At 45.2% G+C, this 16,847-nt stretch overlaps 1 protein-coding gene across 1 annotated transcript; it reads right to left on the bottom strand.

Moving 5' to 3' along the window:
* Positions 1-8,923: 8,923 nt before the first annotated feature.
* Positions 8,924-16,289, bottom strand: LOC105691986 (leucine-rich repeat, immunoglobulin-like domain and transmembrane domain-containing protein 2). The gene has a single exon (XM_012410840.4). It carries the CDS (start codon positions 15,038-15,040, stop codon positions 13,193-13,195), a length of 1,848 nt encoding a protein of 615 aa, XP_012266263.2. The 5' UTR covers positions 15,041-16,289; the 3' UTR covers positions 8,924-13,192.
* Between the last annotated feature and the right edge of the window lie 558 nt (positions 16,290-16,847).

The raw sequence follows: 16,847 nt of genomic DNA, 5'->3' as shown, positions 1-16,847 counted from the left end.
ACTCCAACGATTGGCTTCATTGGATCATGGAAATTCTCACCTAAGCTTCGGCTTACGACCTGCTCACTCCAACTGGCTTTCCAAAATTAATTTTACGATCGACGGGGGTGAAATCCTGCTGACGGGTCACAAACCAACGAGAGCCTCAGTCGCAAGATCGAAGGAATTTACTTTAATTCGAACGGAACTTTGGCTTCGTTCCTTTACCCTCCGTTTCTCGTTTCTTTTTTGCTTTTTTTTGCTTTTTTTTTTTTCTTCAATTTTTTTTCATCCCCCCCCCCCCCCCCCTCTATCGCGCTCTCCGCTTTTTTTTACACTAGAACAAACTTTGGTAAGCTTCGAATCGTTGGGAAGCCAAGCCAGACTTGAAGGGGGATAAAATTGGTTCGGTGATTGTTTTACTTCGGGACGTTAAAACTATCCGTATGGCATGGCGAGGTGAAAAATAATGACGTAATAAATTTTGGAAATCCTATAGGTATAATAACCTAACCGGTACCAGGCTTTCGCCCTTTTTACCCATAAAATTTCAGCACTTACCTTTAGTAGATCAATAAAGACGGTGCACGAGCTCATCGGAGTTCTATCTATACATTCGATCCATGTACCGTACATGAGCTGCATAAAATTATTACATGCACCCCATATCTGCGCAACGTACCCTGCACTCTATGTGCCGTAACACGATCGAAATATCATGTAAAATCTCCGGACGATTAGGCGTTCGTCAGGCGAAAGAAAAATAGCTTTCGGACGCTCGCGTTCTTTTATCGGGGAATCTTACGATCTTTCAGCGACGAAGTTTGAACGTCGACGAGACTGAAAAAAACCCACCCCCCGAAAAAAAAAAAAAGGAAACAGTCGGTTGCTTCGAACACGCGTCTATCCGACAATTGCGAATATATCGGTAGCTCGAATATGACCTTGTAATAGAGCGGCTAAAATTCAATGATTCTATTATGTGCGCGTAACGTGTTCATCTTCGAAGTAAAACCACGCGAATAATTTAGTTATAACGACGCGCGGGTTGAAACAGGGTTGCCACTGTAATTGGCGATGAGAGTGTACCCGTTCGAGGGGGAGATTTAATTGTGACAACTATATCACGTGCAGCAGCTAGACGCCTTTCTTCGTACGGAGTGGCGAGGAGCTGGGAGGGGGTGGGCGGGGGTGCAGGGAGGTATTCCTTTATCGCGATTTAACGCGGCATTAATAATTGAGAATTGGCCAATTCACGACAGCGTAGGAGAGCCGAGCGAAGAAATATCGGGAAAACCTTCAGACGCCAAATTTCTCCCGCTTTCTCTACGAGCATCTTTACCTCCCTCCCTCCCTTCTCTCCTCTCCTCGCCTTTTTCTCTTTCACCTCCCATCTCCAGGTTCGCCTCGCCGCGCGCTCTCTCTCTCTCTCCGTTTTATCTGGATCGCGCGACGGTGTTCTCCGATTCTCTTTCGCCCTCGGCGCGTCCCTGTCCTTGGCAGATATTCGCCTCGGGTAAGAAACTACCCTGCCCGAGTCACCGAGCTGTATTTGGTTATTTTCCTCCAGTCTTTGTTCCCTAGGGTTTAATAAAAATGTTCGCTAACGCTGTTAGCTACGAGAAATCCGTACTCTCTAACGTTGCCTTTGTCGAAACCTCCGCCTCTCCCCTGTAACAAGTATCAATGTATCCACACGTACGATTACGTAGTAGACGTGAATTTTACTTATATACACAACTGTACGTCCACCTCCGGGCTACGCCGTTTCGCACCGCCGTGCCGTGTCGCCGTTTCCAGATAAACGCCGAGCTTTTTCCTCGAAACGGACTCGCGACGAGGAGACCGGATACCTGTGGAGGTACGTACACCGGTCCTAACGAATACGTGTAATGTGAGTTACGAGTGCGGAGTGCGGAGTAAGAGAAAAAGAGAGAGAGCGAGAGAGAGAGAGAGAAGTGGATGGTACGGTCTGGGTTGCGAGGGAGAAACGGTATCTCGGTACGGCCCGGAAGCAGCAACATCGTCGCTCTTGACAAAGCGCACAAAAGCGTTGGAGTAGGACAAGTGAGTGATTGAGTCGGTAGAAGAGCTCGGTCGGCGCTACCCAGTTGGATTGAACTTGACAGCCGCAAGAAGTTTTGCTAACCTCCGCCCCCCCTTCGCACCATCCCCCCTGATATTACCCGCCCGCTTAAGGGCGAGAAAATTCTTCCGCTTGTCTCGGCTGAATCTCGCAGGTATTATACGTACGTACGCGTATACCTATACGTGTATAAATATACCTGTATAATATAAGTTATGTATAAGAGTCGCGAACTTATGCCATACATTATCAACGTTGGTACAGCTCTTATCGATTCGGGGAAAATTCTTCCCGCCCGCTCTTTACCAAATCCGGTATAGCCTCTCCTCTCCTCCCCTCCCCCCTCCTCTCCCCTCCTCTACGCCCCCGTGTTTCCCACTCTTTTTTTTGGGCTCGCACCTCTGCTGCGTGTTGTACCATCGAGTTTGTTTGGATAAAATTATTGCCTTTTGTAATGTCGATGTTATCGTCGAGAAATTGGATGAAAATGAAAAACGGAAGTACGTCTCATAGTTTCCCCTGTTTTCGAATACTTGGTGAAATTTCAGCTTCCAACGATGTTAAATAATATATATGTATGATAATATATAGGAATGGATGTAGAACAGCATATACATGTTTCTTTGACATTTCAACATCGTTATTTTATTTTATTCATTTTCTTTTCTTTCTTTTTTTTGTCTCTTTTTATTCATTTATTTATTCAATTCATTTATTCTTATCAATCATTTTCGTTTTATCAACATACTTAATATAAATATACGCTCCACGAAAAATATGAAACTTTTCAGTGAGACTCCACGATCACTGTTCAATTATTATTATTATTTTAGATACATTCATTCGTTCGTGACCGTACAGCACAATTGGAATTATTTATACACCTCGAATAGTTGGTTGTTTGTTTGTTTTTTTTCTTCATTATTATTTTTGTTCATTTTTCGATCTCTTTGCTCTTCTATGTTTTTCTCTCCTTCCCTTATAACGTAGTGAATTGATATCCTATACCAAACTGACGACAAAATTTGCATCTTAGGTATATCGTAATAGACATCTATCAACTCAACGGTACAGTTACAGTATACTAACGATGGGTAATATCATAACAGTATATACGACTATAATATCGAAGAGGTCGTAGGATATAGATAATTAGGTATTATATACATAAAACGTATACCTATATGTATATACCACGAATTATACCACGTACACTATACACGTCTGCATTGACATCGTTTGTCGCGGATGGACTATTCGCCAAGCTTTATACATATGTATACGTATACAATACGCCGGAGAAAACTGCCCATAAATTTTTTTCACCTCATAAATTTCAATGCAAAACTGTTGCTGTGGCTTCGGCAACGCCTTACGAAGGGACAAAAGTAGAGGAAATGACAAAGGAATCTAAAAAGTGACAAAAAAAAAAAAAAAAAATAGGTGAAAAGGTTGATATTTCAGGGGGTGACGTAGCGAGGGTTGTGTCTTCCATCGTCGTCCAGTTATTTGTTTATTCATTCGTTTATTTTCCCTATCAAACGCCTAGAGATTCTACGTCGTGGCTGAGATCAGCGACAACGTCGTTCTCAAAACGTCGGCCGCCCGCAACGCGTTTCCACCCCCGAGTGTGGAAACGTATCGTCGGCGTCGGGCGGTGTAAAAAGGAGCCCAGGGCTACGGCGCGAACCGTTTGTCAGAACGGATACGATAAAATTGGCCGCTGGTTCGATCTGGTTGGCGGTGCCCCGAACCAGATCCGCCATTTTCCGACGAAACGGTCGGCGGGGGACGTTGACAAAGACTTTACGTCAAGGGAACAACAACCGTGGAGTAGACGCCTGCGCGCGTCACGTGGCTCTCAGACACGCTTCGACGCCATTGACTACCGACGTCCCTTGCAGCGGGCGGCCGCGGACCGGTGTACCCCGAAACGGGGTGGCATCGGGAACGTCGACTCTACGGAAACGCTACCCTCGTGTATTCCCTGTATTCCCGTGGGAAGGCAACCTTCGCCAGCCGGCGGAGGGAAGGGGGGAAGCTGGGGGGGCTGGAAACGTCACACCTTCCCCGCGTTGCGGTTCCCTACCAAGTATTATACAACTTTCCTCCCCGAATCTACACACGGCCGACCCCAAAATCTTACCCTCCTCCGCGTACACCCCGCCGGTATATATGTTTTCGGGGGGGCGGAGGGGGGCAGGGGGAAGGGGGGTGTACGCGCACCCACACGTACACCTACGTCCATAAACAACGGGGGTCTCTTACAGTTTTGGTTGTACCCAAGCGGTCTGGAACGGCGGCGGCAAAAGCTCTCTCTTTCCCTCTCTCTCTCTTTCGCCTCTCTCTTCGCCTCTCTCTCTCTCTCTCTCTCTCTCTCTCTCTCTCTCTCCACCCGCGGAGTTCGGATATTATCGATTCCCGCGTCGGGACGCTGCTTCGGGCACCCTCGTCGTCTACGAACGGCAGCGTTCAGGAGGCGAACATCGAACGGAGCCAAGACTAACGCGCTCTTTCTACACCCCGGCATTGCTCGATAATAAATTGACTATCCTCTCTTACCGAACATTTTTCAATTCGATCGTACACAGCCGGGGGGGGGCTACGTACGTACGTACGTAGGATTTCCTACCCCCCCACCCCCACTCTCACCCCCACACCCACCCCCCTCGGTAAACTCCGTCGTCGCGTCGATACCCGCTACCGTCGATGCGTATTTATATTTCCTTCGTTCTACCCGATTCACCCCGTTTCGACAATACGCACACGTGTATCAACGACGATGCGGTTGATATTTGCGTGCATCGTTACGCACGTGTATCATCAATTCGTCGATGCTCCGCGTGTGTGTGTGTATACAATACGAGGAGAAAATCATTAATCGGTTGTACGACAAACACGTACGACCATTACTAATGTATACAAAGTTTCAGGTATATCGGTGGCTCGCGTGGCTTAAACTGCCCGCAGTAGTTAAAATGGCGTATAACGCGGCAGTAGTAATTTCGGGTATGGTCAGACCGCAGGTTTCTATCCGTATATATACTATATATGTATACGTATAACCGACGCTACACACTCGGCATGTAGGAGTCTGGGGATCGCGCCGACCCGGGAACTGAATAAGGGTGGATGTGTGCCCCACGTATATACGGATGATATTCCATTCCATCTCAAATGTACACGTACACGTATATATACATTATACATCTGCCTATCTCTCTCTATCTCTCTCCGTAGCAGAGATGAATTATACTTGGCGTCTGGTTACGTACGGCGTACGCCGATTTTACGATTCCCGCACGCGTTTTTCGATGATATATACAGATCTGTCTTACACGCACGATACGCGATACGCTCAAATATCTTCGCAGTGGTACGGAAATATTTTCGCTAGATTAAACGCGTTCGTTTATTTTCTCGATTCTATGCCAGGGGGGTGAATTTCTGCAGCCGCCGCCGCCTACTCGCGCAATACGATACCGTATCGAGTGTATCGCGTACTGTAAGTGTAGGGGGGGATAGAGGTATAGGGGTATACGGAGGCTTCGCGGTCGGTTAGATCATGTCCTCCGACGGTTTTTGGCTCCCGAATTTATCCAGCTTTTACTATCGTCGTTCTAAAGTCGCTGGAATTGGCTACGCAAACCGCGGGTACGAGTGTACAACTGTATTATCGAGGTGTATAGCCGAGCGGAAAAAAAAAGAAATGAATGGGTATAGAAAAAACAAAAAAACCTGTACAGGTCCTTTAACCTGAGACCTCGTCTTTACGCGAGAGTGATCGACGACTCTATACTATATTCGTATTATATCATAGGTATATAGGTATGTATATGTATACATATCTGTACGGAGTGTGCTACTGAAAAAGAAATCGAACGATACGCCTTCTTATCAATGCTTCGGTTGCGAAATCAAAGGGGAATAGGGATGGGGAGTAGCATATCAATAGAAATCCTATTGCGAAATATTTCTAATTCAGTCACGTACTTCTTTTATATTTTCGTTAAAAGAAAAACCTTAGCTCTGCGGCGAAGCGGACAGAAATAAGGAGTGGCGGTTACAGATTGCTTTAATTTTTTTTTTTCTTTCTTTTCCCCCTCTTTTTTGCTTCTCTCTCTTTTGACCCTTTTGTTTTTTGCTCTCTTATACTGATTGTAATTTCTACTTGTTTTTTTTTTTTTTCACCGTTAGCCGAGAATCATATATACCGAACGGATAGAATATTTTTAAGTTTTCATTATTATCGTTCCACGCGATTATTAATTTATCGTATACATATAATAACCGCCTTTCAATTATTCCACCTTTGTAAGAATATACAATTAATAAGAGCGTACGATAAAAGTGTTTGTTCGCCAATAGAATCGTAGGTAGAGGTACATAAAACGATCGCGGGAAGAATTAGAAACGAAGAAAAGAAATCGGAGAAGTGGATGAGTCTGAGGAGTAGGATATATTTTCCGTTCCCGTGATCCTCGACGCAATAAATATCTTCATGAAAATATCAAATAGCCTTGAGCTTGGACACGGTAGCGGGTGGTTGCCTGCTGCGAGCTACCGTCTAGTGCTTTCGAACATTTGTCAGATATAACAATACTACCGTTGAAACGATGCTCCGATATCGAACCCCCCACTCCCTTCCCCCCGCCGTTGGAAACTCGATTCTCTTCGCGGTGCGGAAAATATGCACGATTTGTAAGGCTGAGACTGCACTGCGGGGAACTAAGATTTTCATGGTATAGACAAGAGATACGTGTACGTACGTATGTATTTTCACGGGGTATACGTTTTCCACGAATATGTTTACGTTTACGTGTATACAAGGAGGAATGTAAACACGTGGCGAGAAGGAAATCGGTACGAAGCGAAGGTTATTCGGATTGATAATTTTGTGAAAAGTAAAAGCGAAATACGAATTCGTGAATATATGTATGCATACGTAAGCGAAAGTTAGGCGGCATAAGTGCGCTGTACATATTACGTAATCAAATGACACTTGGGTCTTTTGTTCCAAATTCATTATTTCAGGGAGGGAAACAAACGCGAACTTTGAACAAGCTCAATTTATTTTGCCAAAGAGAATTACGAAACTGAGCACGGGGCGAGATGCAGGTGTACGTATAGGTATAATAGCGCGCCGCAAATAGTCCCGGGAACGGCGTTCTTGCCTCCCCCGGTATTGCCTCAGTTCTAATTAGTTCAGCTACTGGCATCGGGTCGGTATGTTGGTAGGTATATATAGCGAACGAAAAAGTAACCGTATGTGGTACCATCAAAGTGCACGAGCGTATTACACCGCATTTTCGTGAAATATATTTCACGAAAATAACAATCATCCCTTATACGTAAAGCGGAATAGAGGTGGCTCTGTGTTAACTCCGTGCACCTGCACCCGCCCCCCCCCACCACCCTGTTTGTTCAGTTTTGTGAAAGGAGTTGCGATAACATCTCTCTTGAAAACGTTAAATTATCAAAATCCAGAAACAGCCACTCCTTCTGATTACAAATTTTCAATGGAATGACGCGTTACCGCACAACGATACACACCTCGTGTACATGTATACCTTACGTATGCACGTCGTACTTATTCCCGACTAATTTTCACCTCTAGTGTATAGCGCGGCTTTAAAAATCTCTGAAATAAGCCATAAAACCGTGCGAGGGAAGAGGAAGAAGAATATACATACATATATACATATATACGTAGACGGGATGGAATAAGAAAGATATTGTCCTCCCTGTGCAGTGAACGACGTTTTATACGTATAGTAGTGGCGCTTTGGACTTATGCTCGGATCACACGGGCGGACAATTGCGCTCTGTTCGGGCGCAATTTGTTTCTCTTGGACGAGCGGAGGATCTAAAACGGCGGAAGTGGATATAGCTCTGGAGAAAAATGGGCGTGTGTGAGTGAAGATGTGGGTGGTATACGTTCAGGGTTCTTTCGTAAACCCGCACCTGCACATCCGAGTTACGTAGGTACGTACGTAACTATGTATAGAGGTGGAATAAGTCGGGGGGGTGTATAGGTAGAAACGAGCGGCGGGGAGAACGAAGGGGAGAGCCGGGACTCGAAATAAGGGAGTGAGATTAGGTGGATCACGTAGAGTTAAATTTGAATTTAAATTTTTATTTCGCACCACCGCGAGCCGACTTTCAATGCCATTTTCGCCGCTCCGCGCTTGTTTCTAACGCGACTCTTTTTCCTTCATTTTTATTATTTCCCATTGTGTCGCTCTGATTTTGCCCTATCTTCTACTCTTCTACTTTATTCACTGTTTTTTTTCATATTGTTTTTTTTTTCTTTTTCTTTTTCTTCTCTTTTCTTATCCTTTTTTGTCCCGAGTCACCCACGCCTCGGTAATTAGCCTCGTGATTGATCCTTCTGCATCACTTAAGTGTTAATGGGAAGAATTTACGAGCTACGGGTGAAGGATAGAAAAAAAATATTCACGCGAACGATATGTACGTGTATACGTATACATATATACGTATGTACATATCATGCGCTCTGTATACGCCGGTCTGATTTAAGTATATATAGAATATATATAACGTAGCTACGGAGGCTATGGATCGATACCTCTAATTTCTGAACACGAAACGAAATTCCGAAATTGTGTACGATTGAGTATACGTATATCTATGGGGTAGCTTACGGCGGGCGATGAGCAAATTTTCTTTCTGCGTTCATTTTTCTCCCCGAAATCCTAATTTAATCGTTGGAAAATGAATTATATCCCTGAAGGAGAAATTCTATTGTCTAGACTTTAGGGATTACTTGCCTTCGATTTTTAGGTCTAGATATACAGGTATATGAGCACTGCATTGTTTCATTAGTTTCTCTTTTGGTTTGTTCCTTTTTTTTTTGTTTTCTTTTTTTTTTATTTTTCATCGAGAATTGAGCGTCAAATTTTATCCTTAGCTGATTGCGAGCCTTCGTTCGACGGTCGTCGCGTCGCGGGGTATTACGAGTGTCGTGTTTCCAAATTATTTCCATAATCGGGAATTTCATTAAAATTCAATACTTGTGAGATTAATCGTGTTGCGATTGCAAAGGGTTCGGTAATTCATACATTTTTCGACACCAGCTGCCGATGCTGATGAAACTAAAATAACAAAAATCGTTGGAATATCTTGCGTGGGCCGGATCGATTGCGGAATGCACGCCGAAGTGATGCGTTGTTTATCGGAGGTTGTAAAATAAAATAGATCGATTCGAAAGGAGCGAATGAAGCGATAAAAGAGAAAAAGAACGGAAGAAAATCACTGGTAATCGAGGTCGTTAAAAACTGACTCCGTGTACCGCAGTCGAACCGCGACGAGCAACGGATAAAAAATACTTAAAAACTTGACATCGTTACATTTTTAGTTTTGGCCTTTCAACCGATTTCCCTAATTTTATACCGTTGTCGTTATACACGGATAACGCGTTTCGCGGGCTTGCCATTATCGCTAAACTTTTTTTTTTACGACTCGGATCCCCGTTTCACATATTATACCTTCTCGTTATACATATAGGGATCCGATTTCCTTTTTTCTTTCTCTTTTTCATGTACACCATAAATTGTGACCCGAAATTTAATTACTTCGAATCGCGTCGAATCTTTCGAATTTATTTCCTTTTTTCTCGTGAAAATCTTTTCCCGCGATTTATCGACGAGAATTATTTTATTCCGTCGATCCGCGGAACGAACTGCAGTCCCTCCTCGCCGTACCGCGCGACTCGACGGCATCAATGAGGCGTCTACGTACGGTTAAAAAGGTGAGCGTTATAAAAATTGAAAAAGTTTTCGCAAACTTCCGATTCGCCACAAATAAATGTGCGAGCTTTCATCGGGTCGATGTTATAATACGACGCGTATCTATATAGGTACATAATAGGTATAGGTATAATGGGTATAACAGCTGCGGCGCGGAAATAACATTCGTTCCGACTCAGTGGTTACATTAAATTCAATCGAAACTAGAGGTTTTTAATATTTTATCACGTTAAAATTTCAATATTAAAATTGGTTGAAATAAAATCCGATGCAGCGGCGGCGAACCCGAGATATTTTGTAAAATTAAACAAGAAAAAAAAAACAAGAAAAAGAAAGAAAAAAACAAGAGACCGAATGAATAAAAGAGAAATAAAAATTAATTCATTATTTCGACAAAACCCCGGGGGGGGGGGGTTCTTTGTTATTTTATTTGGATTACATCTCGTAAAGATGTAGAAACAATTGACGAGCAATTAAAAAGATTTTCCCCTCATCTTCCCTCCACAATGTAGACGGTATAATGTCCATAGGTATATATGTATTTGTATATTTTTGAGTAACTCTGAGGCACGCACTTTCGCAACGCGCGTTAATTAAATTACCACCTATATAAAACACGTTAATAAAAAATATATATTCACACTCACGCTCGTGTTTGATGGTCGTAATAAGATTAATAATTAGAAAAACTTCATTACGTGCAATGGGGTAAAACGCGTCGATTAGCGTGTTTCGTCTGTTTTTAACGTTCCTCAAAGAACACCCCACTTGCAATTAGCCACTCTGTTGTAATACGTATACACCGTATATTTTATACGTCATCTTTCGCATTACAGTTTCCACTTCGGACTTCCGATCTTTTGTCACCACGCGGACTCCGGGGTTTAGACAAAAGATAACGTTGTCATTCGCTACGATTTCCAATCGCTCCTTAAGATAACGTCGACCGAAGTAACGCGATTTATGAAACAATCGTCGTATAATTTCGATCTCGATCAACCGTTCGAAGTAGGTATCGTACCCTCCTCGCCTGAGCAAATTTTCACCCTGTATCAAATATATTTACATGTGCGGGACCGCGTTGGGTCCGTGTTATTTATTCATTCGATAATAACAATGATTTCTTTTGCCCCCAATTATTTGTAGTTTTAATTGTGTACAAATACGGCCGGCGTACGCGTTACAACGGCAAATATAGGTATACGATAGAGAATATTCGTCGGCCCTGGCGCAGAAAAAAATGCGATACCCGCATATTATGCACAACGGGAAAAAAGCAAAACTCTCGGAGCTTCGTTCGCAGTATATATATATATATACACTTTACATAGGTTGTTGTGTACGTGCCTGTATATATACATGTATATCGTACGTATGAAACTTTTTAACGGAGGCCATTCCCGTGGCCGTGATACGTTTTCCATCAGCGTTCCCGTCTATATGTCCCCCAGTTTGTCACCGGCAAGGATCGTGCGATGCCTGCAGCAGCGTCGGAAGCGGCGGGAACGCCGGTGTGTATGACTAGTCGTGCGTCAATCGCTAAAGTCTCAATCATTCTGGGCAATTGATCGAGGAAAAAAATGGACGAGATGAAAGACGAAAGACTATCGAGGTTCGGAGGACGAGCGAGGAGAATTCCGAGGTAACGAGCCTCACCCTTCGCGGGCGGAATTCTTCGCCGTGCAGCCAGCTTCCCTCGGAAAAAGGGCGGACGAGCGAAGGGGGGGGTGCGTCGAAAATGAAGAAAAAAAAAAAAATTGAAAAATAACGGAGCTGCACAAGAAACGCAAAAAAATGCCGACGATTCGGACGAGGTCAAGAGACGAGGCGGACGAGGATCCAGTTTCCGTATCGAATAATCGCGCTCGGGGGGTGGATCCGGGTAGCGCGTCGATCGATCCGGTTCGCCCCGATAGTTGTTTTCCCTTGCGTTCGAACCCGCGGTGGATTTTGAGACGAACTCGCGGAAGATCGTTAATTGTTATTTTACGGTACGGGGACGGAGTGTAGCAGTAAGTAAACGCGGCTGAAATGAAGAGATATTTTTAAATTCGACGGATAAATTATTCGGAACGAGGATGAAAACTGTCGCGACGGCGCACGTACACAGCTGTATAACTTCACCGTTGCGTTTTTAAACGGTACGATATCAGAGGGGATTGATTCGAGGAATGGCGGTAAGCTGAGTGAGCTGTTATTCGTCTTATCGATATACCGCGAGTATAGATAGATTGATATAGATATAGAAAATAATCGTTTCTCTAAACCGCGCCGCCGCTAACTCGAGTACGTTTAACTTAATAGTCGCTCTTAATCCGGCGGTAGCGGTAGCGCAGATACTATCAATTGCTCCGAGTAATACGCTCGTATAGAAGAAAATACTGATATACGTTATATTTGAGGGGATGAAAAGGGGACGAAAATTGCTGAAGGAGACATCACGGAAATTTAGGACCTCGCTACAGGTATAAATGCGTGTTACGTCTACGAATACGTATGGCTTTGCGGCGGCACCAGCAGCAGCGGCAGCAACGGCAGCAGCAACGGCAGCAAATTACGTCAACAACTTCGATTATAGTCGCATGAATGACGTATGTAATATACCTGTATAAAACGCATTTCGGTATATAGTGTGCCGTATAATATTGATATATACGCACGGCGTTGTTTATACGCCAGCTACCCCTTGCGGAGTGCAGCCGTTCTTTTTCGTTTTTGTTTGTTTGTTTTTTTTTTTTTACTTCGCTTCATCTCTTATCATTATACCATTTATACTATAGCGTAATTTCTAATTGAATTGACTATATAGAAAATCCATTTATATACCAACATGTGACTTTAATAATTTACCCTCGCTAACTATACATTTTTTGGAACATTTACAGTCTTTACTTATAAATTGTATATTTTGGCATTGCCGTATAGAAATTACCCGTCAATATTGTGCTATAAGACCACTGAAACAATGACATTGTCCTGACTTTTCTTATCTCACTATAGAATATTTTTTTTTTCCTCTTTCCTTTCGTTATTTAGGTTTCTCCTCCGCACCGACTACGTCCAGTCGAACTGGACCTTCGGTACAGACCTCCCCTACCGGAGCCCCCAGTCAATGGGCTACAGGTAATATATACTTATTTATGCATCGGGTCGACGCGAAGAAAATACTCCTCCCGCTCGTCTCGATAACCACTAATTAATTTCACTACTGCCCGTCCGGCACGAAACCAATGGCCCGGTAATTACGAAAACAGTCTTTCAGCTTTGCTTCTCGTGTATTTTAGTTGTAATCATCCGGATGCCGTCTGCGTAACTCCAAGTATCTGTGTCGGGCGTCGCAGTAATGAAGAAGCGGTACCTAGACGTCCGTACCGGTGCCTTCCTGGTATCCTTCGTCGGGGGAACTCCTGGTCGAGCCGAGGACTCGTTTCAGAGCCGAGACGGGGGGGAGCACGGGCACCCCCTTCTGCCATACCCGTATCTGTTTAGCACCGGGTGGAACGGAACTCGCGACTTGAACCGTGTCCACGGACGCGGCTATGGTCGACATGTCCTTGCCGACGAAGCCGCCGACGGGGATCTGCTCCTTCGACTCCCACACACAGTTAGAGTAGAGGAGTTTGTTGTTCTCCACCTCTATGCTGTAGCCACCCGAGTTGAACGGTTTCACCTCTTCGGAGGAACTGCGCCGCGTATCCCTTATCAGGTCGGGATTCTCGACCAGCATCAACGACGTCGTCGAGGAGTAGCAGGGACCCGGGCCCGACGTGGGGACCGAACGGTTGTCGGTGTAGTGGGCGAACGTGTACTCGTTCTCGGTAAACACGTAAGGTTTTTGGACGTAATTTAGATTTAGGGAAGCGGGCGGTTTCGCCTCGGCGAACGTTGCGAACGACGCGGTCTCGTTGTTCTCGGGTTTTCTCCGAGACGACGCGCCCTCGGCCGCTCCGGAGCCCGAAACGCCGTCCTGCAATACCCCCGGTGACTTGATCTCCTTCAGTGGCATTCTTCTGAGACGAATGAATAGGACGAGGATGATCAGTAGGATGAAGAGAATTAAGACAACGAGTGCCGCGGAAATGCCGGCTATTTGTCCCGAGCCGAGGGTGGACATTCCCGCAGTTCTTAGCGACACGTGAAGGGTGAAATTGGCCTCGACACTTCCCGCACGATTCTCGGCGACGCAATAAAACTCGCTCGAGTCAGCCTCCTGTGCGTTCGTCAATACCAGTGTGCTCTTCTTCTGGAATTCACCGTCTTCGAATATCAGTATTTTTTGGAAACTGCTGAAGGCCGTGTGATTCGAGAGCAGTCTTCCGTTCCAATACCACTTTATTTGGGCCTCCGGTGTGGCGCTCACGCGACACACTATGCTGGCGTTCTCGCCTATCGTGGCCTCGGCGTAACGAGTGACGACGAGGAGAACTGGACGGCAGGCAAAGTCGTCGACGGTGAGTTCCGAGAACATTTTGTTCAATAGCTGTTCCGGCCCGGACCGACACACCGGTGCTACGAGGGTAGGCATGTTCCGTTTCAGGAGCCAAATTTTGATTTCCCTCAGTCGACAGTCGCAGAGCCAGGGATTCTCCTGCAGAGCGATACTGGTTAGCTTGCCGAGGGACTCGAACGTGCTCGAGTGGAGATTCATGAGGCGATTGTTGTTCAGTTTCAGATTTTCGAGGAGGTCCAGTCCGTCGAACGCCTTGGATTCGATCTCTCGTATTTTGCAATGTGATATGTCGAGTTTGACGAGATTCGGTGTGTTCTTCAGGGCGTTTGCGGGCACCTTCTGCACCGGATTATGCGAGAGGATCAGGTCCCGGAGGAACTGAGTGTCGGCGAAACTGGCGTCGGGTATCGCCGTGAGCAAATTGTTGCTCAGGTCCAACTCGACGAGATTAGTCAAACCGGCCAGAGCCTTGCTGTCGATTCGATCGATGTGACAACTGCGGAGATACAGTCGCTGTAGATTGGTAAGTCCTAGCTGTTTAAAAATGTTTTTCGACAATATCTTAAGTTTATTTCCACTCATGTCCAACACTTGGGTCTCCGAATCGATCCACTTCGGAATAGTGACCAGGGAACGATCCGCACATTCCACCGTCTGCTTGCCGTTCTTCCATTTGCAAGAACATTTGTCCGAGCACTTCTCCCCGAAAGCAACGACGAACATTGCTGAGGCGTAAATTAGGTGTAGAAAGTTCATGATGCCGCGATAATTTATCGCGCAGTGGATACGCGATCGAAATTAATTTCACACCGTTGTCGATGAAAAATTGAATGTATCCAACTTCGAAACTAAATTGGAACCCGGATCCGTCCGCTCGACAGTCATTCTCATCGAAGATTTACTTTTATACTGGCTCGAGGGCTCGACTTTGCTCGCGGGAGTCGATGGCATAACTGAAATCACGAACGGTCACTGCAGGATCGGGCGGTAGTCTGCACGTAATGCGTTTCTTCGAATTAAACGTGATCATCGGACGATGGGGAAAAAAAACTTTTACTTCCGGCACCGCGTCCGGCGTACACGTTCGTTCGTAAACCGAGATTTTAGCAAAGCACTTTTCCACCAACAACACTCGATGGTAAGTGTCGTCGTCACACGTATCGCGTATCAACCCTTATAGCGAAACGCCTCTCTCCCCAGGGTGTACTACGTACGACTTTACGGGCTGTCCAACTTTTTCCGGTCACCTTTTGGAGGAATAAAAATCTCACACACTTGTCAACGTAAGGAAAAAGAGGAAAAAAAGAAGGAAAGAAAAATTCAACGACAAATTACAGGAATTACAAACGATGGATATGACACTTTGTTTAAAGAGGTTTGTTCGCCGTCGTTTATAAACACCCGATACTAATGCACGTATACATTTTTCAGGCAAATATATCGAGTCCCGCGCACCATCCGCATCGTTTAAGGACCTCGGAACTGTGAAAAAAAATCAACCGATACAACCTGATGCTGCATCGCGCAACGGATATCTTATTCGTACGTTTGTTTAATCGTCATTCCGAACCTATGCAACGTCGATTATCAATTTTACCGGATAAATTTCTCTTTCCCGTGGCAAAGAATTTTATTATCAGAGAGAGGAGCTTTTTTAACAAACAATAACGCACAACTAAGCGTTCCCTGACACGAAGTAGGGCGCACCCTTCTCGCAGCTATACCAGAGAACTTCCCCTGGCTCGCTTGTACTACACTCCCCACCGAGGAGTCCCCCGCCACGAACCCCTACGAACCAACCCCTGCGCACCCCTGTCTCTCGGTGCTTTCCCACCCCATGGAGGAAGGCGCGCGCAACCCCCAACGTATCGAATGCTACGTCACATTAAAATATACGGTTATTTCACAAAGTGGTTAAATGCACTGCCATAGTGATTACGAATACCTGTATCGCGATACGTATTTTTGATTTTATTTATTTTTTTTTTTTCCCCCATCCTTACTTATTTATTTATTTAAGATTTATCCGTACAGTTAGACGCGTGGGACGCGCAGCGCTTTGCGGTACGGAGGTACGTCGACACGGACGTAGGAAAAATGAATGATAGCGCTAAACTATAGAGGTATATATAGTTTCGCGCTGTTCCGCGGACGGGAGATGTCCGTTACTCGGAATTTATTTAGATTCATTTTCCACAGAGTATTCGAGAATGACGTGAGTTTTGATGGGTTTATCCGTCGCCCCGGCTCACGGCGTTGGTCTCTTTCCCATATCGGCCGTGTCGGCACGGAACGACAACGCGAGGGACTCGAGGTGAAGATGGGAGGCGGAGAACGAAGAAGAAACCGGCGGTTGTACGACGCCGAGGAGGTGAAGGGCGTTTATGAAGAAACTCACGTTGAAAGGCCTTTTAGTCCTAATTCAGTGCCTAAATCAATAACCTTTGATTCCACCGCTTCCGGTTGATGGAAGCACTCAAATGGGAAGGGGTATAGAGAGACCGAAAGTCGAATTGACTACTGATTTCCGAGACACAGCTTCTCGACTATATCGTCCCCGATA

This window comes from Athalia rosae, chromosome 2 (genome assembly GCF_917208135.1).
Source record: "Athalia rosae chromosome 2, iyAthRosa1.1, whole genome shotgun sequence".
NCBI classification, from domain to species: Eukaryota; Metazoa; Arthropoda; class Insecta; order Hymenoptera; family Athaliidae; genus Athalia; species Athalia rosae.
Note: the sequence above shows the minus strand (reverse complement) of the source record. Positions and strands in the feature narration are given on the sequence as shown.